Raw genomic sequence first — 27910 nt, forward strand, 5'->3', positions numbered from 1 at the left:
AGCCAGAGCACCTTGGATGGGAGACCTGGAGGCAGAGGACTTGAGAGTCAGGTACCTGGCAGGCATGTGGGCTGGCTTCTCCCCAGTACTTCATTCATCCAGACTCCTTGGGCAGAACAGGTATATATACCTGGGTGAGTGAAAAAAGGTGGGAGAAGAGGGAGAAAGGGTTGATTTGTAGCACATAGAAAATAGATCTGGGTTCTTAATTCTATGGTGGATGACTGCACGTCTTCCAAATAGTCTCTCTGATGCCATTCTCTTTAAGCCAGTGCTCCCTGAAACCTGAAGGATCTTCCTAAAATGGGTATCTATGCTTTCCCTCTGCTCAGAATCACCAATGGCTCCCCATTGCCCTCAAAAACAAACAGCACACTCTTCAGCAGGGTGCCTGAAGCTCTGCACAATCAGACTTCTGCCTGGGGGCAGGGTGCTCCTCCCTCTGCCCCCGCACCCCCAGCAGGCACTTCCTCCCCCTCAGGCACCAGGTCCCCCAGAGTTCTCTGTGGCACACTTGCCTTCTCTCCTTTCCCCACTTAATAAACTTTTTAAGAAACCACACTAGTGTCTACCATCTTGTCTGAGTCTTACATTAGTTCTGTGAATTATACCGCTGCTCCCCTCTTGGAAAGTGAGGACTTGGAAGTTTAGAGAAATTGGAAGAATTTTCTTAGTACCAGTCTGTGGTGGAGGCAGAACTGCAGGGCTTTGCCATCTCCCTGAGGGTTCGTTCTCTGCCAGGGGCTCTGGGTGTGCATGTGAGGGTACTGGGGTACCCTGTGGCCTAACCCCTGGGACATCAGCCTGAGGCAGGGAGAGGTGAGGCATGCCCCCTAATGTTTCTCCTCCCAGTTCCTCCCAAACTTCAGCCAGTGGTCTGGCTGCTGCAGCCCCCAGTCCAACCCTGAGACCCAAATGGTGTGAGGCGGGAATGCGCTGGTTTAGCACGGACGCCTCACCTGTGATATTGTGGAGCATCTTATAGTACGGCTGTTGGCAGGAGTACTGGATCTCAGATTTATATGTGGTAAGGTTGTTCCTGGTGGAGAAGGTGATCAGCCCATGTTTCAGCTCTGCTGGGGCTCCACAGTCTGCAACTGAGAAAAGAGAGTGACACCCCCAATTAACCTTTGCTCTTCTACTTGGGGCCATATGGTGGGTCTGTCTCACAGAGATGTGCACGTTGTGCACCACACACACCTGCAGAGAGCAACGCTATAGTCTATGAGGATGGTACAGGGCCTGTGCATTGGGGATGGTCTGCCTTGGGGTGGTGCTGCTTTTGGGGTCTCTCCCATCCACTGTGGCACTACCGTGTGGCCAACTCACCTGGCCTGGTGCCAACTCCAGGGCAGGGGCAGGACTCCTGAGATTTAAGCAGACCCCAGACTTTCCCCCACATAGCCCTTTCCTTGACTTCAGTTCTATTACGCAATCCTCTTAGTCACTGCTGCCCAAGCACGAGGCCTCTAGCTCAGCGAAAAAACTCTGGCTGACACAAACAGAAGAATCTTCAGTTCTTCCTGACCGAACACATGCTGAGTAAGAGCAGTTAATGTGCTCACATTGGTGCTTGGCATACAAAAACCGAAATCAAACAGAAAGAAAGCAGCTCCTGCATGAGTACAGGACCCCACCCTGCTGGCTCTCCATAGGCATCTTGCTTGGTCACAGAAGGCAGGAGGTGAGATCCGGGGTAGACTAAGTTCTCATTGTTCACCTGCTTATGTTCTCCAATTGCTGGGGGCTGGATGTTGGCCCTCGCTGTAGGATGCCTGCTCCTCAGAGGTGGTCTTAGGGGCATTGTCAGCCCAGAGTCCAGCATGAGTCTGTCAGAAGCCAAGTCACAGGCTGAGGCCCCAATTTGTCAGGGCCTCTTCGGGAGCTTCCTTTAGGGAGTGGTGTTCACTTCTAAGGACATCTTCATCTTAGGTCCAACAGGCTATGCCAGAGTTGGAGAATCATAGAAGAATCATGGAACTTTGTAGTTGATAAGGAACCCCAAGGCAGACAATCCAGAATATCATTTTAACTTTACAGATGAGCTCAGAGAGGAGACTTGGCTGGCCTAAGATCACACAGCGAGTTACAATCAGAAAACTAGACCTGACTTTAAACTCAGTGTTCTTTTAAGAAAACCAACTGAACAGTTCTTAAGGATCTCTTTTCTACTTAAAATGGCTTAAAATCAATATTAACTGGGTAATTAGCTATTAATTAGCTATTAATCTCCTGGTTATTTCAGAGGACAGCATTCCAAAAAGAAGCATTTCCAGTTTCCCCGCTCCTTGGGACACAGAAAGAGGGCAATTTGCCCTTGAGATGTTACCCAGAAATTGTAGTTTTTAAATTTAGAACTCTAAATTCATCATTTTGATTGAATAAAGAGTTACCTAATCTAAAGCAGAGGTGACTCCAAGGCCCTCCATTGTGGAGGAGAGGGGTGAAGGCTAAGAGAGTAAAACAGGTGCCTCCTATCCACAAGGAAGGCAAAAGCCGAGAGAACTGGTTAATCTTTGGTCTTGACCTCTAATCCCCTTGGACAAATCGTTCCCGTTCGTTTTGATCACCCAGAAATGGAGACACTCTTCCACACTGTGTGAGTGAGAGTCAGCACTAGGACCACGAAAGGCGATAATAGCTATTATTTAAAGCCATAACACAGTTTTAAATGTATTTTCTTGCTGAGTCTCAAAGCAGATTTTTCTTCCTTTTTTAGGAAATGCCATTGACTGGTGCCTGGATCTTGGTATTACTCTCGTCTCTCCTAACGTTGGCCTAGGGGTTCATTTTGCCTAGAGTATTCTCTGAACCTAATACCTAGTTCCAGGGGGAGGAATTGCAGTGTTGGCCTTGGACACGGCTAGCTGGTCAGGCTATTGAGAGCCTGTTACTTGGCCAGCAAGGGTGGGGAGTTATTTCCTGAGTTGAGGGCCTGCTTTCCTATCACTCCAGAGAAGTAACTTTGCTGGCCCTACAGCCAGATAGAGGTGAAAAGTAGTATAAAATAGAGGGTCGCTTCAGCTTGGCTATGGTGAGTGGGGGGTGGTATGCTTCTACTCCCAAGTCTACTGTGGCAGGTGAACGGCCATGTCTCTCTGGGACCTGGGGATGACTTCCCTTTCCAAGGGGCCTTGAGCCCTGGCACAATCAAAGATGCTACACCCAGAGGCCGCTTCCTCAGCTGGTCTTGCTTCTTTGCTTTAGGAAGGGTCTCACCCTTTCCCTAACGTTCCCTCTGGCCACTTCCACACCTTGGAATCAAAATGTCCTCCATGTTTCTATTCCCTTGGCCTCCCTTTCTCCTCATTCCCTGGGATGGGATATACCACCCCACACTCTGTCTCTGCTGTCATCTCTGGCTGACATTTATTTTCCTTCAGACACATCTTTCTTGACCCGCCGTCCTGAGTGTGCTCTGCCACAATCTGGGGCTTCCTGGAGAACGACGCCCCATGAGCTCCCCTCGGCCCTGCGGCCTCAGGGACGGCCCCCTACCCCAGCACCTCTTCGTCCCAGTCCTCGGTGCACCTGAGCTCCAGCATCACACAGCCCTCACTGTGCCGCTCCCTCACCTGCTTTCCCCACACCAGAACCCCTGGGGTCCATGCTCTGGCCACCTCGAGGCCTTGATCAAACACTGCTTCTTCTTGAGAGTCTTTTTGCAGTCTTCTAATTGGATAGGGCTGCCTCCTCCTTTCTCCTTACAGAGGCCTCTATTCACACTCATCTCTCTGACGCATTTATCTTATGTTGCCCCGTATTGCCATTATTGGGGCCCATATCAAATCTTCTGCCTAAATTAGGATTCCCTCTGTCTCACTGAGTACAATATCTGTTACGCTTTGGGGACATAACCATATTGATTGAACTGATGCTCATCTTTACTGACCACCTCCTCTCTGCTCTCAGGGGCACCCCTGCCCTTGGCTAGCACCACAATCTATGCACCTGCCATTGTCCACCCTTGCAGGGTTCTGACTGCATCAAGAGCCCATGTAATCACCACACAGACTGAGTAGTCACAGCGTAATGCATGGCTTCTCTGATACGTCTATTCCGGTTTTGTTCAGGCTGAAGCAGAGGTTCCCACCGCCGCTACAGAGCCCTTTATCGTGGGACCCAGTGATGTCCCACGGCACCAAAGCTGAGGACTGCTGCTTTTGAGGGTGAGACCTCTTTTTGAAACCTTTAATCAGCGAGTTTTCAGAAATGCAAGATTTGTAAGCCCCGGCCCAGAGGAAAGAACCTCTGATAATGCACTTTCAGCTCCGGGTTAGGTGCAGGTGGAATAGAAAATTACATGGATGAGGCTATGTCTAGGTTTCCTACAAAACCTACGCTCTATGAGTTATTGTTAGTTTCACCTACTCCTGGTTGTTAGAAAGTAGCAACAGATAAAAATATTAAAGTCATCAAGTCACAGGCCTTCTGGCTCATTTCAGCTTCAAGTGTGGAGTGGATTAGGAACCAGGGCCCACTTGACCTGGTCAGCCTAGGGGCATGTGGTTGTATATGAAATCGTGGGTCTCTAGGACCAAAGTCATCTGTCCTTTGAGAAGAGCACTGTCCACTTGGAAGTGCTAAAAAAAAAAAAAAAAAAAAAAAAATCCCCCTCGTCCTCTCATTATTTTCCAGCGTACTGATTGAATGATGAGTGAGCCCTCCAGTGGAGAATTGTCCTTTACACAGCAGTTTCAACTGCTTGACTGTGTTGCCTGGTTCAGCATCCACACTAATCCGCACAGAAATTGGAAATGGAGTGTTGGCGGGGTGGGGAGGGGTGCAGTAGCTCTGGGGCCCCAGGGTCTTGTGAGTGGTCCATTCCTGGATGTCTGCACTCTGTGGGGTCCCGTCATTCACTCTGTCTCTTGCTCTGACCCGAGTTCGTTCTCCTCATCCATTTCGGTTTCTGCCACCAGGGTGAAGATCAAAGAAGGGTCAGGAGGTGCAGGGAAAGGAAGCAGAGAGAAGAAGAGAGAGAGAGAAAAAGAAGAGAAAGAGAAAAATTAGCAAGCAAAGCAGAAACAGTTCATGCAGGAAATACAGAAATCGCTCCACTAGACTAAGAATGCAGTTGAGGTACAGCCGGTGTGGGTGGCAGTTTGGGATTGTGGAATTTGTACCATTCTGAGAATTTGCACAGTTATAAATCCTGGCTCATGAGGATTACAGCATTCTGCCCCTGGAGCAAGCTTTGTATTCATCTGGTCCAAACCTTCATTTGACACGCGGCATTCAGGGTGGAGCAGGACTTGTCTTGGGTCACCGTGGCAAGGTGGAGGCAGGGTCGGGACAACAACCCATAATTTCCACTTCCTATTCCAGTGTAAGTTACTTCAACACACATGCACACTTCCTGTCTGTGCCCCACCTCTTTCCCACAATCCCCAGGGACTTGAAATTTCTCAGTCTTGCTCATCTTTGCACCTCCCTTAGGACCCAGCCCATGCCTGGGGCAGAGAGAGCTTAGTAAGAACCTGCTCAGTGAATGAGCAGAGCCACCAGGAATGTCTGAATGGGGATTCTAATAATCGTAATTGGGGCTATCCTGGAAGAACTAGGTCATATCCAGGAGAAAAAAAAATTCCTCTTTCCTTTAGTACAAAATGACAGGCATTCTTTTGTATACTAACATAAGTTGCATAAAATGGTACCATCAAATACAGTAGCGTGTTACTCTTATCAGCTCTTCTGTTACAATAAAAAAAAAGTGTGCATGCTTTATTAGGGGAAAAATTATTATTAGAGTTTTCTACCTTCCAAAAGCATGAACGAGAGAAACCAACCCTCTGCCTAATGAGGAGGTTTGGTGTGGGGGGTGGGTGGAGAAAGAAGCTTTTATTGGGCTTTCACTTATTCCTGGTTGGTCCACAGGTATGATATGTACGGTAACTCAATTGTTCCTTCGAAGAATCAAGAATGCGGGAAACTGAGGCCAAAAGTCCGAGTACATTGCTTGGGAACATTCAACTGGTTGAGTCTGGATTTGATCCAGAACTTCCTGACTTTAAAAATACCCTGTCCTCCACACACCGCATTCTCTTTCCCTTCCTCCTTCAGAATGCCCCCTTGCTTTGCCCCGCACAGTGCTTCCCGCAGAACTCAGTCGCAGCACTACACATGAGCCACACGTTGGATGAGGTGGTGGATGTGTCTCCTAGCATTTGAGGTCCTCAGTGTCTGGACCTTGTCTTTTCTATCTGAATTCCCTATAGGCATCCAGGAAATGTTTGTTGAAGCCATAAGATGCCCCCCTTTCCCACACTGTGCTCTGACTCCAGCCACATCATCATGTTAAAAAAGAAAAATTAAAAAGCAAGAATATTTTCCAAAATTCTGCCTGGGATTTGCCTCAAAAGAGTTCACGCTGACAGTGTCCCCCTGTGACTGTGGGAGTCAATCTGTCTGCTTATGGAATTTGAGCCTTTTAGAAGAAGGGACAAGGACACCACTCCACAGTTTATATGTAGTCATGAAACGGGGCTGGACGGGACCAACCCTAACTCTTGACTTCTCACCTCTCCATCCTAAAGCCAATCCTCCCCTTTCCTCTTCTCTTCCTTCCCTTCCCATCACCACACCTCCCTTCCTCACTGCTGCCATAATGAATTTCCTAAAACTGGTCTTTACAAGTCTGGAACCAGAACTACCTGGAGAAGGGAACAGGGTGGTGGCTGGTAATCTATATTTTTACAATGCTCACTAAGGGATTTATATGGACTACATTATTTGAGAGACACCTCTATATATTCTAGAGTATTGAAGCTAGTTCAACTTTTTATTTTACATTTGAGGTGAAGGATCTTGTCCATGGTCGCAGGGTGGGTCGGGAGCAGAGCCAAGGCAAGAACTCTGGGTCTCAAGAGCCCCTGCGGAGCTGTGTCCCCTGCTTTACACAGACCCACTGCACTGACCTCACAGTGGGAGGGCCTTGAATCCTGAGCTGTTCCAGAAACCTTAGTGGGTTATGGCTGATGGCCACATGGAGACTGGCAAGGTCACTGAGCTCTGGGCACTTGTGCTGAAATAGTTTCCTGAATTAGCAATTGCCAGAGCTGGTTTCAAACCTGGGGACAAGCTACTCATTCCTTTAGCAAGTCTGGCAACCTGTCCGTAGACAGAGGTGAAATTAGCATGTAGGAAGTAAACTGGGACCAACAAAAAGTTTCTTTTGGAACCTTGATGTCTTCTTGCTCAAAGAAACATTAATAGCCTTTTGGTCCAGCCCTCATGTGTTTACTGAATTCCTGCCCGCACCCCTCTTTGAGCGCACCTGTCAGGTTTTCACCCTTGTGTGGTCTCTGGTTGGAACCCACGAGTGCTAGGGGGCTCCTTATCCTTATCATAGACCAATTTTGCTTTCTTACTTTTACAGGTGGGAATCCTGTTACTCCACGTCCCATCCTTCAGACACTCGATCTGGAATGTATCCATCTCCACATTATCCTAGGAAGAAACGTGAAGAAGTTATGGTAAGAAGGAGAAGGGGTGGGCTCGGTGGTTGTCTCCCAGTATAACCAGCTCAAATTCCAAACCGGTTGTCCTTGACTGAGATTTTCCAACCATGGGCCTCCAAGGTCAAGCTTGATAAGAAAAAAAGAGATTCATAGTCCCCATTCCTACTCTGGAGAAGGGCAAGGACTGTGTGGAAGAAAGGGCTTGGACAACTGTCTGGGAGGGGAACCCGGTACCCCTGACTCCCCTTCTAGAGTAGTGCCTCTCAAATATGAGTAGGCATCAGGATCTTTTGCAGACTCCTGGGCCCCACCCCCAGAGTTTCTGATTCAGTGGGTCCGGCTTGGAGAGCATGGTTTGCATTTCTAATAAGTGATGTGATGCTGTGGTGGGGACCCCACGTGGAGGCCCATTCCTTGAGAGCCTTCCTCTAGTTTGGCTCACACTGGACTCACCTGGGTAACATAACAGAAAAACCAATCACCGCCCCCGCCCCAGAGATTCTGCTTTAATTCATCTCAAGTGAGGGGCCTGGGAGGTGATTTTGTATTATTTTTAAGTTAGCCGGGTGACTCCTAGGAGAGTGAGCAATGTCTATCTGCCACCTCTAAAATCTCCACTTCCTGTCCCAGTTTCCCCCAGTAAGCCTGATTGATGAACTCTGTTAAGGTTGTTTGTCCTTTGTCCTTTGTTTTTGAAATTCAAATCAGCCCAAGACTTCTGTGCCATTTCCAGATGTGAAAATCTGGGACGCACGCTTTGGATTTTCAGAGGACTGGAATTTCCGGAACACGTTGGAAGTTTATGGGGTAGTTAGCGAATACTGTGGTGGGGCCATGACCAGTCCTGGAAGCCCATCTGCCTTGGGAGGCACTGGAGCATTTCTCTGGCCTGGTGGCTCTTCCTCCCCCAGCAGCACCCTGTACCTTCAGCACTTTGTAGCCTGTGTCACAGCTGATGAGCACCTGGTCTTTGAAGGAATACGTGGTTTGCAGGGGCTCAATTTTCCCGTGGACAGGAGGCTCTGGCTCTGGGCACTCGTTCCCTGATGGGAGCAACGAAAGGACGGTGGGCAAGAAAACAAGGAAAAGTCTGCAGCAGGCAGCCAGCCCCCGCAGTGCAAGGTGTGGTGCAGGGGAAACCCACAGACCTGGGTGTTGGGGGCCTACACCTTCTAGGCCCTAAAGACTTAGTCTGGAACCTTGAGCAGGAGACTTTCCAACTTGGACCTCTAGTTCCTCTTCTGTAAAATGAGGTGTTTGGCCAAATGATTTCATCACGACTCAGGGTTCAGCAGCATATTAAATGTCATTGAGTGCAACCCTTGTCTGAGACTGCCTTTACAACATCTTCTATAGTAGACATCAAACACCTATTTGCATTCCTATAGTGACAGGGAGCTCAATACCTCCCAAACCTGTACCTTTCTTACTGGACTCCTCAGGAACGGTGTTTTCCTATTCAACTAAAATCTATATCCTTGTAATTTGCTCTCATGGGGCAGAGTTTGTCTTCTTGGGCTCCTCAGGATGCCTTTAATCACTCTTTCTCCCCAAGACCATTCTTAAAAGTGTTAGAGACTGTGACCATATGCCTCTGAACTCTCCCTTCCAAAGGCTACGTTGGACAGGATTCCCGGGCTGAGTCTATCCCTGACATTTTTTTCCTGGACAAACTCTCTGTTAATAGTCTCTTCATTCCTTTCCCTAGAACTTGGCGCCAATGTGATAATGCAGGCAAGGCCAGGATATCAGACCAGGATCTATAAGCTGTATTAGCCACGCCCAGCACCCTCTTCTTCCGAGGCTTACTGCAGACTCCTGGGGCAAATGACTCTATCAGGGTTTGGGGCAGGACTGGCTGCCTTGGGGTACTGGGGAATGAGGCCTGTGAATGCTGCCAGTCCGGGACCACAGGACTCAAACCGCCATGATGAAACATTATGAGCTACGGGCCCACACTCAAATTCTTGCCCCAGGCTTGGAGAGGGCTGAGTTGGGAGGATTCTCTCCAGGCCCAATGAATCAGAGTGAGTGAGAGTAGAATTCAGGAAATAAGGTGGGTTTGTTCGTTTGTTTGTTGTTTCTTAAATCTTCTTGTGTGATTCGGAAGTGTAGTAAGTTTGAGAACTATGTCTAGTCTAAACCCACCATTATTGCTGCCCTTGTGCCCCTTTTAGGGATGGGAAACTGAGTCAGGAGAGAGAATGTACCTGGTTCCACACTCCTCTGTAGCAGAGCTGGGGGGTCCTGCCACATCCCCAGAGGAGTCCCCAGGCCTGCCCCGCTCATCCCTCAGCCACCGCCACACAAGGGCTGAGCACAGTGACCAAGCACGACCCACGGAGAGAGAGAGGCTGTGTTACCTGTCGCCCTGTATGAGAGCCTCCAGCCTCGGTTCTCCCCTGAGTTGTCGCTGCGGAATAGGATCTGGACGCTGTGGCTCTGGGTATTGATGGGTTCTGGTGCTCTCTCTCCGCAGAAGGGCCCCAGAACTTTTGGACCAGCTTTAATCTGTGAGGGGCAAGGCAGAGAAAAAGGGTCACATCTGAGCAGTGGTGGCAGCTGCTGGGGCCATCTCTATACCGCACCCTGGGTTTCTGGAAGTCTCCATGTGAACCCATAGTATTCGCTCATGTTTTTAGTGGGCGTTATCATTCACCAAACAGTTCCATTGCCACTCTCTCATTTAGAGATTACAATAGCCTTGGAGGTGGATGAGGCAGGCTAATAACCCTCTGCTCAAAGATGAACATTCTATGGCTCAGAAAGGGACAGAGCCCTGTCCAGGTGCATAGGATAGAAAAGGTCTCGCTCTCAAAGAACCTGCAGTCTAGTCGAGGATGGCAAGGATGGGGGGCTGGGACTGACAATAAATAATAAGCAAAATAATTACATGCTGTGGCAAGAATTATAAAAATAAACAGGACGGTATATACATATAATATAAATATATGCTATATATTTATAATTTATGTAATAAAATCTAAGTAACCTATCTAATTTATTATTTATATAATAGATTACACTTTATTTATTTTTTAATAAAACTTTAAATAGGTGGTCACGAATGGCTTCTTTGAGGAGGTGACATTGGAACTGAGACATAAGGAAGAGGGGAGAATGCTTTCCAGGCAGAGAAAACAGCATATGTAAAGGTCAAGGTCAAAGGTGGGAAAGGGCTCAGCAAGTATTAACAACAGAAAGGAAGCCAGAGTGGCTGAAACAGAGGGAGTACCATAGCATGAGGTAGGAAAGACAGGCAAACGGCCACATTGTGTTGAGCAATCAACATTTACTTCCAAGAGCAATCCTGAATTAATTTGGCTTTTATAAAGATCAGCCTCAGTGCCATGGAGAGCAGACTATGTAGGGCAAGGGTGGAAGCAAGAAAACCAGCTGGAAGCTTTGCAGCGGAGATAATGGGGTTTAGCCTGGGATGGAGTCAGTGGGGAATGGAGGGAAGGAAGTAGGCACTATTAACTGATCTGGATTTCCTGACTCCCAGGCCCAGGTCCTCTAACTCTTTTTCTTTCCATCTCCAAGGACCAGGACTCCTGAACCTCACCTGGTGACTTCTACAATCCTGGGTAGTATCTCCATCTTATCACCCTTATTGTGGATAGGGGAAAAAGTGAAGCCCCATTAGGTTAAATGCCTGGAGAAGGCTCACAGCAATGCTCATGGGATACTGTGTGTGGTAGGCAGAATTCTAAGATGGTCCCTGTGACCTTCACCTTCCCTGTGACCATCACTTCATGATGATGTCAATTAACATGGCAAAAGGGATTTTACAGGTGGCCAAGGAGCTAGTGTCAATCAGGGAAGATCCCTAGGCTGGATCTGATTAAGCTGGTGATGCTATTTTAAGTAAGTAGATGCTATTTTGGGAAGATAGCAGCTTGGTCCCCTATCCTGGGAGAAGGTAGAGGGCCAAGAATATCAATTTTCCCAATTCAGCCAAGATTTCCCAGCATCCATTGTAGGCTTACCTTGATGTAGTCATAGGGGCAGGACACCTCGGGATGATCCTCAATGTCGAAAATGTCCTCGAACTGCAGGCTGACCATGAAACCCTCCTCTAGCTCTATCGTGTAGAAGCATTCTGAGCTCTTAGGATAAGGGTTGGGGAAGTCCGGGCTGGTGATCACGCCAGTCCTCTGGGTAAAGAGGTTGTCACTGCACTCCACTGTGGGAAACATACCAGAGCAAAGTGGCACATCACAACCATGGCCACAGCAACCCCTCCCTTATCTGCTACGGTACAATTTTTTCCCACTGGTCCTGAGAGGCAATCAGGGAAGGCATCACTATCCCCATTTTACGGATGGGGAGACTGAAGTTCAGGGAGAAGTAATTTATCCAAGGTCACACACCTAGTAATTTTCAGAATCAAGCAAGACTCAAAGGCTGTAAGTGTGATAAGCCTTCTTATCAGATTCTCTGGTATCAGTGAGGGGGCAGGAGAGGTCTGAGATGGAAAGGTTTTGAGATGGAGTGGTAGGGGGAGACATCTGGACCTACTTTGTCTTGTTTTCCCCTCAGCCCAGGACTCCATTGTCTGTTCAAAGTCTTCCTGATCCTTCATCCAACACAGGACCCTCACACATACCCTCACTCTCTGGCCCCTGGACTTGCTGTTTCTCCTCTTGCTGCTGACAACTACCTGACATTATGCAACATATTTGCCGGTGGATTTTCTTGCCCCCACTAGATTGTACGTTCCCTGAGTTCAGGGATTCTGCTTTGTTCCCCACTTAGCTGCAACAAGGACCCAGTGTCCTGGGATCCTGGCCGTGGCTTAGCCCTGCAAAGACCCTTTATTGGGCACCAAACCTTTCTCTTTGGGCTGACCCATCCTAGATCTGGGATGTCAATCCTTTCTAAGCCCCTGTTTATTGTGCTCATTTGCAAGTGACAAAATTGGCTCAGAGAGGGGGCAGGGCTAACGTGAAGTCCTATAGCTGTGAGCTTCAGAGCATGGTTAGGAGAGGGCTTTTGAATCCTCATCTCTTTTCATTTCCTACCTCAAGCACTCTCTGAGGGCTGACATTGCCCCCATGGGGGCTAAAATTGTTTGGAGGGGTTACTCTTTTTATGCATAATACACAGATGGACAGAGTACATAAACTCATATATAGTATTATCTGTGGTATTAAAATTTCACGGGTAGGGGAAATTAGGAAAATAATGTTTAAAAAGGCTCCTGGAGGCAGAGGAGAAACGGAAAACAACGATTGAGAAGCTCTGCTCATTCTTAGCCCCCACTGTACTTAACATGTAGTAGATACTCAATAAACATCTACTGAATGAAAACCATGGAAAATATAGCCCTCTTGAAGAAAACTCCTGTACGTGCCTGCTTTATAATGATGAGTCACATGAGGGTTTTATTCAGAAGCAAGGGAACTTTTTGAAGGAGGAAGGAAAGGAAGCCTTGTTTCCAGCCCTGCTCTCCTCCAATGATACCTTAGTTGGCTTCCAAGTGACCCTCCTAAAACGCAGATCCTTACCCTGTAGTCATCCATACTAATCTGCTGTCAATGCCCCAAATATGCCAAGTTCTATCAGGCCTCTGAATGTTTGCAGAAGCTGTCCTCTCTGCCTGGAGCACCCTCCTTTTCCTTCTCCCATCTCTGCCAAGGGCCACTATCTCTGGGACATGTCTGCTCGCTACGCCGTGTAGACTCAGGTCAGATTGTGCTGAGCCCACACTTCTTTTACAGCATTGACTACATTTCACCATTTGCTTCTGTGGGGATTACCCCACTAGCCAGGGAGGCTCTCATGGAAAGTGGCTGAAGCCTTCCATTTCTCCATTTCTCCATCCCTGCCCTGCCTGGACACAACAGCTGGGTAGGCATGTTGACTAGACATGAAAATGAAGAGAGATAGAAGGAATGGGGCATTTTCTTGCTGTCTCTCTTTGCCTCTCTCCTCCTACATCTTTCCTTTGGACTGAGGTTCTTTGGATCACAGAGGAACTTGGGAGACCATGGGAGCGAAGAGGAAAAGGAACTGCTGGGTGAGATCAAGCTCATGGCTCAGAGAGAGGGGACTGGGAAACCTAGGTTTTCCCATAACTTGGCCAGGCTGGTTACCTACAGTAGGAGAGCAGAAATCCCTGCTGCTGAGGAAGAAAGATGGCCTAGAGGCTAGGGCTTCTCAAATGTGGTCCTTTGAGAACCTGAACCCGGACTTCCCGGCTGGTGGGCATTTCGCATCTTCGTCCATGTGGTATCTGAGGCAGAGATCTCTGGCTTCATTTCTAATTGTTCCTACTCCACATCCGTCCCTCCTCTGAGTCTCGCTTAATCTTATTGGGAAACATGGCACAAAATGGTGCTATAGAGTGTGATCCGCAGGCCCCACCTCGGCAGGTCCTGTTGTCTGTGTGGAGGAGGTAGCCAAAGCGGCAGGAGCAATAGTAGCCGCCGATGTAGTTATGGCAGTAGTGGTCACAGGACAGCTCCTCGTCTTCCCGCTCGGTGCACTCATCCACATCTGCAGGGCAACCAGTCCATGCGTGAGGATGAAGACAACAGGCAACATCTACAGAGCATGTCATATGGGCCACTCCCTGTGTTAGCCCCAAAGTAGCCATTCCTTCCATTTACAAATGAGGAAACTGGAACTCAGAGCAGCAAGGCAACTTACCCCAGGTCACAGAAAGCCAGGTTCAAGGCCAGGCAAGCTGAGTCTTGGTGGTGCCACTGCCCTCTAACAGTTGTGGTCATGGCAAGCAGGACTCTTACCATCCCCATTCCACGGATGATGAAACAGAGACTTGGGGCCTTTAAAGAGCTTACTCCAAGTCACAGAGATGGTAAGTGGTGGAGTCAGCATTCGCACCCAGGTAGGCTGGCTCCAGAACCCACTCTTTCCATCTAGTCCATGCTGCCCCTCTCTCTACATCCCACTTCCCTGGGCAGTGGAAATGTAAACATTAAAAAGTATGCTCTCAACCCAATTTAAAGATCTGATGGTACACTTTCCCCCAACAGATACAGAAATGGCCAACAAGCACATGAAAAGATGCATGACATCACTAGTCACCAGGAAAATATAAATCAAAACCATAATGAGGTACCACTACATACCCCACCAGAATTTTAAATTTAAAAAATTTAAAAGTTGACAACATCAAACTCTCATACGTTGGTGAAGGAATATAAAATGGTGCAAAAACACTTTGGTAAAGGTCTGGCAATTTCTTATACAACTAAGTATACACCTGCCCTATGACCCAACAATTCTGCTCCTGGAGAGTTATCCAATAGAAGTGAAAACATGTTCACAAAAAGACTAGTACAAAAAGGCTCACAGAAATTTTTTTAATGAGAGCCAAAAAAAAAAAAAGGATAGAGCACAGGTGTCCATCAGTGGAAGAATGGGTAAACAGATTGTAGTGTATTCATACAATGGAAAATTACTCTGCCAGGAAAGGGGCAAATTACCAATGCATTGCAACATGACTGAACCTCAAAAACTTTATGCTAAGGAAAAGAATCTTCACTTCAAATATATTTTGCATATGTTCATTTATATGAAGTTTAAGAAGAGGCAACACTGAGCTATGGTGGAAAAAAATTGGAACAGTTGTTGTCTCTAAGGGAGATAGGAGCAGAGTGTGATTGAGAAGGAATGTAAGGGAGTTTTTCTGGGTCAATGGTAAAGTTGAATATCTTATTAGCCGTTTGGGTCACATAAAAATAAATTTCTCAAAACTCAACAAGTGTGCTTAAGGTTTATACATTTCACTGAACGTAAATTTTATATTCAAAGAAAGAAAATTGTGGATAGATATTGAACTTCAGCAAAATGATACGCGTGCTGAATTATTTAGGAAAAAGTGTACTACTGTCTGCATTTTACTTTGAAATGCATCAAAAAGGATGGATTGATGGATATATAGAGGATAGACAGATGGGAGATATGTGATAGAGAAAGTGCAATAAGATATTAATGGCAGAATCTCTATGGTGAGTATATCGGTGTTTATTGTAAAAAAGAGAGCATACAGTACTTTCAGTTTTTAGGGAGAAAGGGAGACCTAGTAGGGATGAGCCACCCACTTCTCCCACTTACCCACGGCCATGTAGTGGGCATCAAAGCCCGTGAATCGCTCCTCATTGGAGAAATCTGACCGGAAAGTGATGGACATGAAGGAGCCAGGGGAGAACACGACTTCCTGGCCGGGGGTCTGCTCTGTGTCTGTAGTCTCCTGGCCGCAGAAGGTTGCCAACACCTGCTCTTCCGTTTCTACCTTTGGGGTCAAAGAGAGAGGAAACAAGATGAGCAGCTTCACAAATTAGCTTCCCCGCTGGTCTCCAGGAGAAAGAGGAAGAGCCTGCCCATGAGCACACCAGGCAGCCTGGGAAACCCAGAGAAAGGGGGATTCAGGATTCTGGTACTTGAGGAAAGACACAGTACGGGGTAAGTCTATGTTGGCTGTTCAGTCACTGCTTCATTCACTTTTATAGGGTCCATCAGAAGTAGCTTGACATCTGTCATTCCTATTGACAACAAAATGGCTTGTTTTGTTGAAAATAACTCAATTTTAGAATTCAGAAAGAGTTAGATAATCTCACAGATAGATTCCATATGCAACAGAAACTGATCACCTTTCCAGAGAAGAGAGACGAACTCCAGGTCATTCATTGAGCATTCAGTGGGTGCCTGCCAGTGAGCAAAGCACAGGAGCTGTGCATGGGGAGGCAGAGTTCAGACGGATGGAAACACAGACAGGCCTATTATACAGCACGACAAGGGCTTCAACAGGAACACAAGCACTGGGAATGCACACACTCGGAAGGAGATGAATGATCCCATCAGAATGGAAACTGCAGGAAAGCGGAGACTTTGTTTTCTTTGCAGATGTGTTTTCAGTATGTGGAGCGGGGACTGGTGCATAGCAGTTACCCAACAAATGTCTGTTGTCAAGAACTAAAATGCGAGGGCTGTTCTGAGAACAATGAGAAGTCAGGGAGTCTGTGGGGATTAGAGGAGAGGTATGTTGCAGGATAGGTTGAAATGAGATTATGACTGAGCTTGAATACCATAATAACACTATGTGCCTTTTCATTCTGTGAGTAAAGGAGAGTAAAAGTTCAAAAGAACTTTTGAACAGGGAAATTGTGTAATTAGAACTATATTTACTAGGTGGTCTTCATAATTCAGAAATGACTGGAATCTTCCCTGAAATGGTTGTGTTTGTGTTAAGACTCAGAGGCAAAAGTGACCTATTTGCTAAAAGAATTCCCTACTTTGGAAGAGCCAGAGGCCCTGTGTAAATTCAGGGACCCAAGTAGAAATCCTAAACTGGTTGCGTAAGCCGATGTTGTGTGAGTTTGGTTTGGGAAGCACAATATGGTAGCTGGTTGGTATATTTATTTGACTATGGATACTTGGCCTACCTGCCACTCCATCATTTACACTAACTGGGTTCTTTTAAGGTTGTGTTTGTGTTTGTAACCTCTAGATTGACATTTTAGCCAAGATGCATGAGAAAATCCTCTTAGCAAGAATGATTTTGCTGCCTTTCAAAGTCATTAAAGAAAAGTTCTCAAAGGCTCTGCTTATCTCTAGTAGCTTCTAACGCATTCATTGTTTTGTTCATTAGCTTAGTATGTCAGAAGTATCTGACATTTGACACTTCTGTTTTGAAACTAATGATTTATTTATTTAAGATAAGTGGGAGTTTTAAAGAAAAACAATTTGCCCTGGCAACAAAACACAAGAACAATTAATCACTAACTTGGGGAATTGAAGTGTAAACAGAAGATGAGATCATGGCTTTGCTGTTTATTCCTCTTCTCTGCAGATGCGAACCAAACTCACACCAGCCTTATTACTGTAGAATGTACCTATCTGTCCACAGTCACTTCCTCTACCACCACGGCTGGTTTGTGATTTTGGTTGTCTGAGTTTTCCAGATAGCTGAAGTTTACCTGACTATAATTTATTATTGTTATTATTATTATTACTATCATCATCATCATCATCATCATCATTTGGTATAATGCTTTTTAAAGTGCTTTATACAAATCCCTGCTTTCTTAGGTGAAACATGCTAACCCTTTTTGGGGATCCCGGGACATTATTATGAAAGTCAACCGTCTTGGGGATATTGCATTGTGTCATGTTACTTGCCCTGCATGGAACATCCCAGACTATAATTCCTTTGTAATTCTTATGTCTCCCCTGTCTTATGTAGTGTTTTATTTTGTGTTTTCTTTTTTTTATCAGTTTGTTAACTGAAATATGTCGTAAAATAGAAACTAGTTAAGCTGCTCTTATTAGAACTTAATAAAAATAAAACTAAATAGATTTATAGTGAAGGCTTAAGGAAGGCATGAAGGGGAGAGCACTTGGTGACTTCTGCTTTGGAGTAATATAAGGTAGACAGACCTGGCAGTTAGAGGTCCTGAGCCTGTTCCTGACTACCATAAACTGTTATATGGCTGCCTCCTCTCTAGCTCTGTTATCCACTTGGTAGAACAGGGGTTTGAACTAGCTGAGCTATACGTTCTCTTCTAATCTGACATACTAGTATACTAACAAGTCATCATACCCACACATTCAATAGGCCAACTCAAAGACGGTGAGCAGTTTCAACACACTGATTGCTTTCTGTTGAAGAACTTGATGAACTTGAACTTCTTCATGATCTATAACCACGTAATACCAAATCAGTTACTTAATGAATAATGATGCCTTGAGCATGAATACTTTCAGACTCAGCAGCTTCCTTTCTGTATTTTGGTATCCCCAAAGTCTCTGTAGTGTGGACAGTTCCCATGTAGCTATTGTCTGTAGCATGGACACTTCCCATGTAGCTATTGTCTGTTACATGGACACTTTCAAGTGAAACCAACCAGAGATAACTTGGATCGGGGGGAGACCTAATGAAGGTCTGTGATAATAACTCTCTTGTAACTTCCAGGACAAAGGACATTTTTATGATGACAGATAAACAGTCATCACATGCAGAGCCGCACTATTTCAGTGAACAGGTAAGCATGTTCTGGCTGAGGCCCATGGGAAAATCTGAGCCATCTCTATGTTTAGGAGCAGGGAAGAGAAGGCCCGGAAAGCCTAGGAATTCAGCTTGCAACTCAGAATGGAGTCTTGGAATATCAGAGCTGGGAAAGAGGGACCTCTAAAAGTTATTTCAATCCCCTTCCTTCTAGAGGAAACTGAGGTCCAAAGAGGGCCAGTGACTTGCTCAGGAGTAGAGAGACAACCACGACCATTTCCCGGTGTCAGTTTTGCTTTGGGAACTCTTCTGACCCTGAAGAAAGGAACCCACCCACCCAGAGAGTACATGACAAAAGACATAGGCACTTTGCCAAACAACTTTTCTGGCTCAAGGGCCTCTTCAAACTTTATCTTGGGTGCATGGACTGTCTCCCAGAGAGGATGTGGCTCAGTGACAGCTCCTACTATAACCCAAACAGAGGGGTCACTGACCTTGGTTAATATGTGTAGCCCCTGCTATGAATTATAAAATTCTACAGAAATCATTTACCTCTGAGTGCAGGCAGAAGATTGAGCCCTGGCTTCTGTTTGGGCTGTCCCATTTCTGGGGTCATCATATTAACATGATGGAGGGAAGTACCTTATCAAATGAAGACACAAAATTCATAACAGAGAACCATCTGGCTGGGAATCACAGACTCTTCATTTTCCTATTTCTTATTATGGCAACCGTATCCTTTCAGGCTATTGTTATTTAGGGCGCCAACACATGGATGCATGTCCTCAATTTGTATTCTTTCAACTCAATTCAAAAAGTATTTATACACCAAATTCTGTCTGGACTACAGTGTGGAGGATGCCAAAAATTATTTTTTGTTGCGTGAGCTTAAAGAGTAAGTCCCCTGCCTTGGGGAATGTGAAATTTATTAGGAGAGTAATATAAGTGCTCAAATGGGTATGTGTAGGGAATTGTCAGGGCATAGTTACTGCAATGAAAGATAGGAAGCCCCAGGGGGATCAAAGAAGGTAAAAAAAAATGACATCAAGCTGGAGGAAATCATAAAACATTTAGGAAGAAGAGAATGTTCTTTGAGCTGAGGCCTGAAAGATAAATAGGACTTAGGGAGATGGAAGTAGTAGGTGGAGGGCAGGGGGTGGTAGGAAGAGCTTTCAGGACGAGGGACTAGTGAAGTCCCAGAGATACTCAGGGTCTCAACTGTCCCTTCCTTTCCACTACCACCTGCCATAGGAAGGGTTCTGTTGAGGTCAGGGAGCCGGGAAGAGAGATCTAAGGAGGAAAAGCCAGAGTCTGTTTTCTATGAATTTTCGCCTTAGTATAAACAGCACAAACCTTGGCAAAACTAAGGCAGGGCAGCAGACACGCTGGCCCAATTTCTGTGAGAGCACAGCTGTGGCTCCTTTCCGCATGTCTCTAAAGTCATCTCATTGGAGTTGAACAGATACATTGACAGCTATCCACCCGTCCTTGGAGCAATGCATGGAGAAGGTAGCTCAGGAGTGATTGCTCTCATTTTATTTTACTTTTTTATTTGATTTTTTAAAAAGATTTTATTTGACAGGGGGAGAGAGAGAGAAAGAGAGAGAGAGAGAGAGGGAGGGAGAGAGCACAAGCTGGGGGGAGGGGCAGAGGGAAAAGCAGGCTCCCTGCTGAGCGCGGATTCCCAAGGCAGGGCTCAGTCCTGGGCCTCTGGGATCATGACCTGAGCTGAAGGCAGACACTTAACTGACTGAGCCACCCAGGTGTCCCTGTTCTCATTTTATAAAGGGAAACCTTGAAGGCCAGAGAATTTCAATGAATCAGGCCAGGTCATTATCTACCGAGTGGTGGCTTCAGGCCCATAACTGCAGCATCCCAATTCCCTAACCAGTAACGTCTTGTTCCTTCAAGGCTTGAGGCAAACAAACAAAGGCTGTCCTACAGACCCAGATACCTCAAGGCTTTGCTTGTCAGTGTTCCCAAGCTGTATCTTGGAGCTTCTCTGACATCTTCTCTGGGCCTTTGAAGAGCTTTTCAGAATTAACGTAGTCAGATATTCAGGGAGTGTGCTGGATTGTCCTGCTGTCGATTTAGTTAATCTGGGAACTACATTGCCTAGAGTCTCCTTTCCTGTATAGTTCCGAGGTAGAGTTGGCCAGAGGAGACACCTGTGTGAGTTTAGAACACCGTCGTCCTTGCTCTGTGAAGGTTGTTCTGTGATCAGATACAGAGATGGACAGACATAGGTGTGCCCTTGTGTGATCAGATACACAGGTGGGACAGATGTAAATGGGCCTGATAGGTTCCAACTGTCCTCACTCTCCACCACTCTGCCTCCGGCACTTCTTTCCAGCTACTGGCTCTGATGACCAGCGGTGGCCTAGACCTACCACCAGATGCTCCCACAGAGGTGGCTGCTGCTCAGAGCCAACAGCTTCTCACAGACCTCTCCCCAGGGGCCCCCCTTCACAGGCGCACTTTGGCTCCTTAGATGGTCTTGAATTCTCACATTCCCCTGCAGATGCCAACATCTCCACCCATACCAGGGCTTCAGGAGCTGATTAGTGACTGGTCCTCTAACGCCCCAGCCCCGCCCTTCACTGCCCCAGCACCTCCTCTCGTCATGTGATTTCTGATACCCCAAAATAGCCATTACCTCACCTTGCTCACAGAGGCTCCGCTTTCCTCACTGAACGATGGCTGATACAGTTACCGGAATCATAAGTCCAGGGCTGTAGTAACAATTAGGACCCGTGGCTTGGGTTTTGGGATTGGCAGCATGTCAAGGCTAGAAAAGCAGTGAGCCAGTTGCTACAGGAAGCTTGCAAAGGCGACCTGAGTCATGCAGTGTGAAACATTTGACACAACTTGCCCACGGCAATGTAGAAGGTAGAAAAATGTACACAGTCTATGGTGAACGCTGTGAATTGTGCAAGACTGTTGAACCACAGATCTGTACCTCTGAGATAAATAATGCAATATATGTTAAGAAAAAAAAAAGAAGATAGCAGGAGGGGAAGAATGAAGGGGGGGCGGAATCGGAGGGGGAGACGAACCATGAGAGACGATGGCCTCTGAAAAACAAACTGAGAGTTCTAGAGGGGAGGGGGTGGGGGGATGGGTTAGCCTGGTGATGGGTATTAAAGAGGGCACGTTCTGCGTGGAGCACTGGGTGTTACGCACAAACAATGAATCATGGAACGCTACATCAAAAACTAATGATGTAATGTGTGGTGATTAACATAAGAATAAAAAATATAAAGAAAAAAAAGAATTTTAAGTGTAAAAAAAAAAAGAAAAATGTACACAGTAAATTTGTGGCTCTGCTAAGGAGATCTCTAGGCAATGTTGAAAGTGTCAGTATGTGTTTTTAGCTGTATACGGCAAGGTACTTCAGGAAGAAGTGAGTCTTCAGCGTGCAAGCCTTGTGACTTGCTTTGACAAAAGGCATGTGAGATATGTGGAGATAGGGTGCCATTTCCAAGGGGCCCGGTAGCCCTTTTAGGCATCAGGGGGCCTTGTAGCTCTTTCCCAAGTGGAATATTGCCCTGGGGCCTCCATGTGAGGAAGCCCTGCCAGGCCTACTGGAGAAGTGAAGGTCACATAGGGCAGAAATGAATGTCCCAACTGAGGTCTCTAGACCAACCAGCTGACAGCTACCACCAGCTGGACCTTCCAGCTTTAGTCAGGCCTCTCCTGGAACGGCCTCAGGCAAATCCAGCCAAAGGACCATCCTGCGGAGCCAAGCCCAAACCTCTGACCACAGGATATGAGCAAATAAAATGGATGTTGTTTTTGCTACTGAGTTTTAGAGTGGCAATAGATACGCTATGGGGTGTAGGAAGCAATTTTCGACAAAGGGTAAGACTGACATTTTTAACTGACACTTGGAGAATTTCAATCTCATGGGTTTTTGAGGCCTTGAGAGTTACTTAGTCTAACTTCTTATCTTTCTACCACACCCTTATAAAAAAATCATGCCACCTTTTCACAATCAATTGATTGGCAAAGATGAGATACTCACTAACTTCCAACATAGATCAGGCCGTCTGAATTATCCTCAACTTAGAAAATTCTCTCTTGGCCCCCTATCTGGGAAAGCAACTTAGGGGAAGATGTTCTAAGTGTGGAAAATTTTTTTGTGAACAAAGATGTGTATAGCAGTCATGTATAATGATAGAAAACCAGAAACAACGTAAATATCCAAATCTAGGGGGAACAGTTAAATTGGCCTTGACTTAGTAAGTATTAGACAGCCATTACTTATCACATTAATGGAAAAATTACAATGATCTGGAAACCTTCTTAGTAGGTTATATTAATCAAAAAAGGAAAAAAAAAGCCATATATATGGTGAAATCACAACTATGGTGAAGGTATGCTTTGAAAATAAAAAGGAGAAGGAATCTGAGCAAACTGTTAACAATGGCTAGTTGAACTACAGGTAATCTTTCCTTTTTCTCTGTTTTTGTATTTTAAAAGTTTTTTTAAAAAGAAACCTGGACACACAACTACTTCCCTCTAGCTTCTGTCAATGGCATAAACTTCGTTAGTTTAGGTCAACAAACAAGGGACACACAGGAGGGGCAACTAACCTAGCCTGGAAGTTCAGGGTCGGTTTGCACCCCCTTGGTCTCTCATAACCACCTGGGTCTCTGGTATGGGGACTCTTCCTCACTCTGTCACTTCCTAACATTTTCTTCTAGCCCCTGGGTCCCAACAGAGCTGAAAAAGACATGGAGATCTTTGCTTTACTTCCACAAAATTATACGGTGAAAAATGAAATTCTGAGAAAACAATCAAGAAACTCAGAATAACTAAAATTCACATATGGCAGTGTGTGGCAAGGAGAGTCTCCTGTCAAGAAATGGTCTTTGCGATCGTGAAGTCCAAGGGGGAGTCAGTGGATGGGGTGTAAATGGATGGATGAGGGGAGACAGAAGAGTCCTTTAGTGTGGAGTTCATGAACACTTTGTGGGAAAGAAGGAGGGAGAAAGAGAGAAAGAGAAAGCGAGAGAGAGAGTTTGTGTGTGGGTGTGTGTGTGTGAGAGAGAGGGAGGGAGGGAGGGAGGTGGGAGGGAGTGGGCATTTAAGACTGTGGTAAGAACGTTTCTGCTCTGTTTTGGTTTCTCAAGAGAGTGAGTTGAATTGTGAATTGCTCTGAATTTTTAAAGTTTTCTTTACTGAAAACCCCTTACTGAGGCTGGATCACGAGGGACCTCATCTTTATATGAGTCACACATGAGTCTTCACCAATTGTTAGATGCTGGGGAAATCACTTAAACTCTCTGTGTTGTAGGTTGAATTGTGCCCTTCCTCCCTGAAGGATATAGTCAAGTCTTAACCCTTGGATTTGACTCGATCTTATCTGGAAATAGGTAGGTCCTTGCGGATGTAATCAAGGTCAGATGACATCATGCTGGCTTAGGGGGGACCCTAATCCAGCGACTGGTGTCCTTATGAGTGGGACACTTGTTCACAGAGACACACGCTGAGCCAAGTGTGAAGGCAGAGGCAGAGATCGAAGACATGCTGCCACACACCGGGGAATGCTAAGGATTGAAAACCACTACCAGAAAGCTAGAAGGGGCAAGGAAGGATTCTCCCCTAGAGCCTTCAGAGCCTTCAGGGCACAGCCCTGCTGACACTCTGATCCAGAACCGTGAGAGGATACATTGCTGTTATAAGCCACCTCGTTCGTGATACTTTGTGACGGTAGCCCTAGGACACGGATACGCTCTGGATGTAGCACGGGACTATTGTGAACACATATGAGCTAATACATGTGAAACACTTAGAAAGGCCCCTGGGATCTAGACAGCACTCAGTACCTCAGTGAGAAGAACAGGACTGCTGAGATCCCATCATCCAAAATGACCCGCTTCTGGACGCCCTGCTAGGTGGGCATGGGTTATTTCTCAGTGTGAAGAAGAATGAGAGACTGGAACTTTCCCTGGGCCCCTCTGGTTTCCGGGTTCCACTCCTTCATTCCCAATCTCACTGAAGCCATCAGCACAGACTTCCTTTCCTGGGAGGACCCCGGAGCCCAGGCTGATGGCGCAGGAGGGGAACCTTGAGAGCCCTCACAGTCTGGCCACTTCATTTGGCAGGTGGCATCTGTCTTCAGTTCCTTTGGCCCTCTGAGGAGCCTCCTGGCAATCTTGGGAGGTGGGTGACCAGTAGAGGGTATTATATTGATTTCACAGAGGAATGGGAGGGATCTCTAAAAGCTTCTATCCCACAAGAGAATATAAGTCCAGGAATCTTCCCCACTTCCCTGTGTTTCAAAGGATTGCTCTAGATGTGTGAATTTAGGCCCATGATTCACTCACAGTCCTGCGCCCAGGACTTCTGACTCACAAGGGAGTGCTCTGTGCTCCCGGGCTCACCCTCTCACTGAATCCATCACCTCCAGGGACGGGGCCAGGGCTCCACAGCCCAATATTGCTCCTTCACCCACTTGCCCAGATTTCAGAAGAAGCAAATTCAAGTTATGGATTCCAGACAAGAGCCTGGGACTAGGGGAAAAAGGAGATGTGTGTGTGCATATGCATGTTGTGTATTGCATTCCAGAAGCTCTTGAAAGCCATGGAAGTAAAAATAGCACAGCTGGTGGGTCTAAGACTCAAGATGACCTCATTTGAGAGGGGCTGGAGGTGGATGCTTCGATTTTGGCCAGGTCATCTGGCCGTAAGGTTAACAATAATAACAGTAATACTAGTAGTCGTCATCTCCCTCCTCTGTGTGGGACTTTCCAACAGACAGGTATGTTCACCTTCTTTATTATATTTGCTTCTGTTGGCAGTCTTGCAGTGAACGCCCTTGAGGTAGACATTGTGATTCTGGGCCCAGAGAGGTGACATAAGTCCCCGAGGGAACACAGCCTAGGAGTGGCAGACCTGAGACAAAATCCTGATGGCCTGACCTCCAGCCCTGGTCCAGTAACTGGAATCAGAGAACCACAGAAGGGCAGAGATAGAAAGGATATGAAAGGCTATCAAGTTCATCTCTTTTCTGTCTTAGATGGGCAAAGTGAGACTCAGAGAAATGGAGTAATTGGCTCAAAGTCACATGACACAGTCAGTGGCAGAACCAGGCTCAGGGACCAGGTGTACCATAGTCCCAGTACAGTGTTCTTACGTGTTGATCAGAGTAAACAGCTCCTAACAGAGCTGGGGTGAACCCCTCAGAAGGTATCGGGTCCATGCAAATGCTAGACACCATTAACAGTGTGGGGCCTGAGCCATGGCGGGCAGGTCCTTGGAGTCCAAAACTCCCACCGCTCCCGGAATGACTGCCCTTTTGCAAGGAGGGTTCTGGACAGAAGAGGGGATGGTCTCCAGGCAGCAGGAGCCAGGGGAGAAAAAGAGGGCTGACAGGGAGGGGTCTCCTGGAGCCTGGGAAGCGGGCGTCCCGCAGGTGGGAAACTGGCAGTGCCCACCGTCCCAGTGGGAGCGGGTCTGGGAGGGCGTAGGCGGGAGAGTCTGGGAACAGGAGCTGGGCAGGAGGGCCAGGAAAGATTCACTCTCCCTGGCTTGTGAAAGACTCCCCACCCCGTGCCTTCTGGGACTTCAGAGCCAAGCTCATTCACATGCAAATCCCCTCAGGGACTGGGAAGCTGGGCCTCAAACTGCTCAGAGCTGGAAAACAGTCCAAGGACAAGAAAACACAGCAGGGTTGTGTTCTTCTGCAGCAGAGGCCGCCTGGCTCAAGGTATGTCACAGTCGGGACGGGGGTGAAAGCAGTGACTGAGTAAGAGCTGAGGGCAGTGAGAGGACCTTCCACAGGCCAGTGTTGCCAGGCTGAGTTCCCGGGAATGTGTGAGCTGGCGTGTTCCTCTGCCACCACCAAGGACCCTGTCCGGCCCCAGCCTATAGGAACAGCCTCAGATCTTCACGTGGAAACCCTCACAGAGAGCTGGAACAAGGACCAGATGACCTGGGTTCTGGTTTCCCCTCTGCCCCTCATAGGTCAGGGGTCACTTGTCACTTGAACCTCCCCAGGCAGTAAGAAGTATGCCGGAGCTGGCTCGTACCTGTTTCTAAGCACAAACTGTCAACTTCTCAGAGATTTGGGGACCCTGTTGTTGAACACAGCCATCATTCGAAACTGGGTTTCATAAAGTTGCAATTAATTAAATGGTATTAAAGACAAATTATACAAAAACTCACCCTCTCCTATTTTTAGCATTTCACTGTTGCCTCTGCACTCGAGGTGATTACCTTCTAGCATATCTGAATGGTGCGTGGTGGGTGGTGCGGGGTGCGCTACTGAGCATTTCGTCTCCTCCCCGGTCCCAGAGCCACTTGTTAATCATTTAGAAGCACACCGTCTTTGGGCCTTCGTGTTCACAAACAGCTAAGGTGGGGACAGTATATAATGCTGTCCTCTGAAGAGTCGAGAGGTCATGAAACAGGGCATGGAAAGAGCTTGTAAAGTCTGTCATTCATTGCCTGTCAGCACTGAGCAGGGGCCTTACCTCCCAGCCCCCTGGTGATCTGGCCCTCCTTCCCTGCTCCTGACCTACACTCTCTGTCTTCACTTCTCGTCCCTGTGCCTCCTGCTCCAGTCACACTGCCTCCTTGCTGCTCTTCAGACACTCCAGCCACTTGCCCACCTCAGGGTCTTTGCACTGGCTGTTCCCTCTGGTTGGAAGGGTTTTTGCCAGAAAGCCACGCAGCGAACTTCCTCAGCTTTTTCAAGTCTTTTCTCAACTGTCACCCTGTCATTGAGGACTACCCTGACCAACATATTTAGATCACAGGCCTTAGCCCCTCCTCACACAGTCCCTCTCTATCCTGCTCTATTGCATTTCTTTGCCTATCACCTTACTACTCACTGTAGACGTTATCTGTGGTTTGTGTTTAGTGTTCATTATGTTTCCCCCAGTGCAATATAAGCATCCTGCTGGCAGGGATTTCTGTGTGTTTTAATTACTGCTATACCTTAAGCTCTAGTAAATAGTAGGCATTCAGTAAATATTTGCTGAATAGATGAATAAACGAATACCTCCCATTCCCTACCTTTTCCCTTTACGAGCACACCAGAGGAAATTCAAGCTCTGCTTCTTACCGAGGTCTATCAGAGAGCAGCCTTTGTCCACACGAGCATCAGATTTGCACACCAGGTGCATGGGCACCCCAGAGCACTCCCACTTCACACTCATCTGAGCTCACCCATGTGCTCTGTTCCCAGCACTGGGTCCTCCCTTCTGTTTTCCACCACCCAGAGCCTGTGCTGTTGGCACTTCCTGCCTAAAATGAGCTCTGGTCACACTTTTCTGAAGCTCATTTCCACTTTCTGACTACCGTGTGCCCAGAATTGGAAACTGCTATCTCAGGAGTGGAAGAATCCCCCTAGGGACTGCAACTGAAATTCATGAGAAACATCTCTCCTTTCCTTGTTCCCTTCAGGGGCCAAGGCCGCCTGTCTAATCCCAGAGAATTAGCAGAGCTGCTGCTGTCGCTGGGGCCAG

The 27910-nt window shown here is 47.0% G+C and overlaps 1 protein-coding gene across 6 annotated transcripts in view; it reads right to left on the reverse strand.

The window, feature by feature from the left end:
• Positions 1 to 27910, reverse strand: part of MASP1 (mannan binding lectin serine peptidase 1) — a 62243-nt gene that overhangs the window by 17567 nt on the left and 16766 nt on the right. For 3 of the 6 annotated variants that reach the window (XM_027584468.2, XM_027584466.2, XM_027584465.2), the window contains 8 exons: positions 15546 to 15723; positions 13830 to 13961; positions 11450 to 11646; positions 9824 to 9971; positions 8385 to 8503; positions 7371 to 7449; positions 960 to 1097; positions 56 to 130 (listed from right to left, as the gene is read on the reverse strand). In XM_027584468.2, the coding sequence (XP_027440269.2) occupies positions 56 to 130; positions 960 to 1097; positions 7371 to 7449; positions 8385 to 8503; positions 9824 to 9971; positions 11450 to 11646; positions 13830 to 13961; positions 15546 to 15723 (1066 nt within the window). Of the gene's footprint in view, positions 1 to 55; positions 131 to 959; positions 1098 to 1637; positions 4913 to 7370; positions 7450 to 8384; positions 8504 to 9823; positions 9972 to 11449; positions 11647 to 13829; positions 13962 to 15545; positions 15724 to 27910 lie in introns of those variants that run through there. The other 3 variants (XR_003518104.2, XR_003518105.2, XM_027584467.2) reach the window with 3 other exon arrangements.

This window comes from Zalophus californianus, chromosome 1 (genome assembly GCF_009762305.2).
Source record: "Zalophus californianus isolate mZalCal1 chromosome 1, mZalCal1.pri.v2, whole genome shotgun sequence".
In the NCBI taxonomy this organism is placed as follows: domain Eukaryota; kingdom Metazoa; phylum Chordata; class Mammalia; order Carnivora; family Otariidae; genus Zalophus; species Zalophus californianus.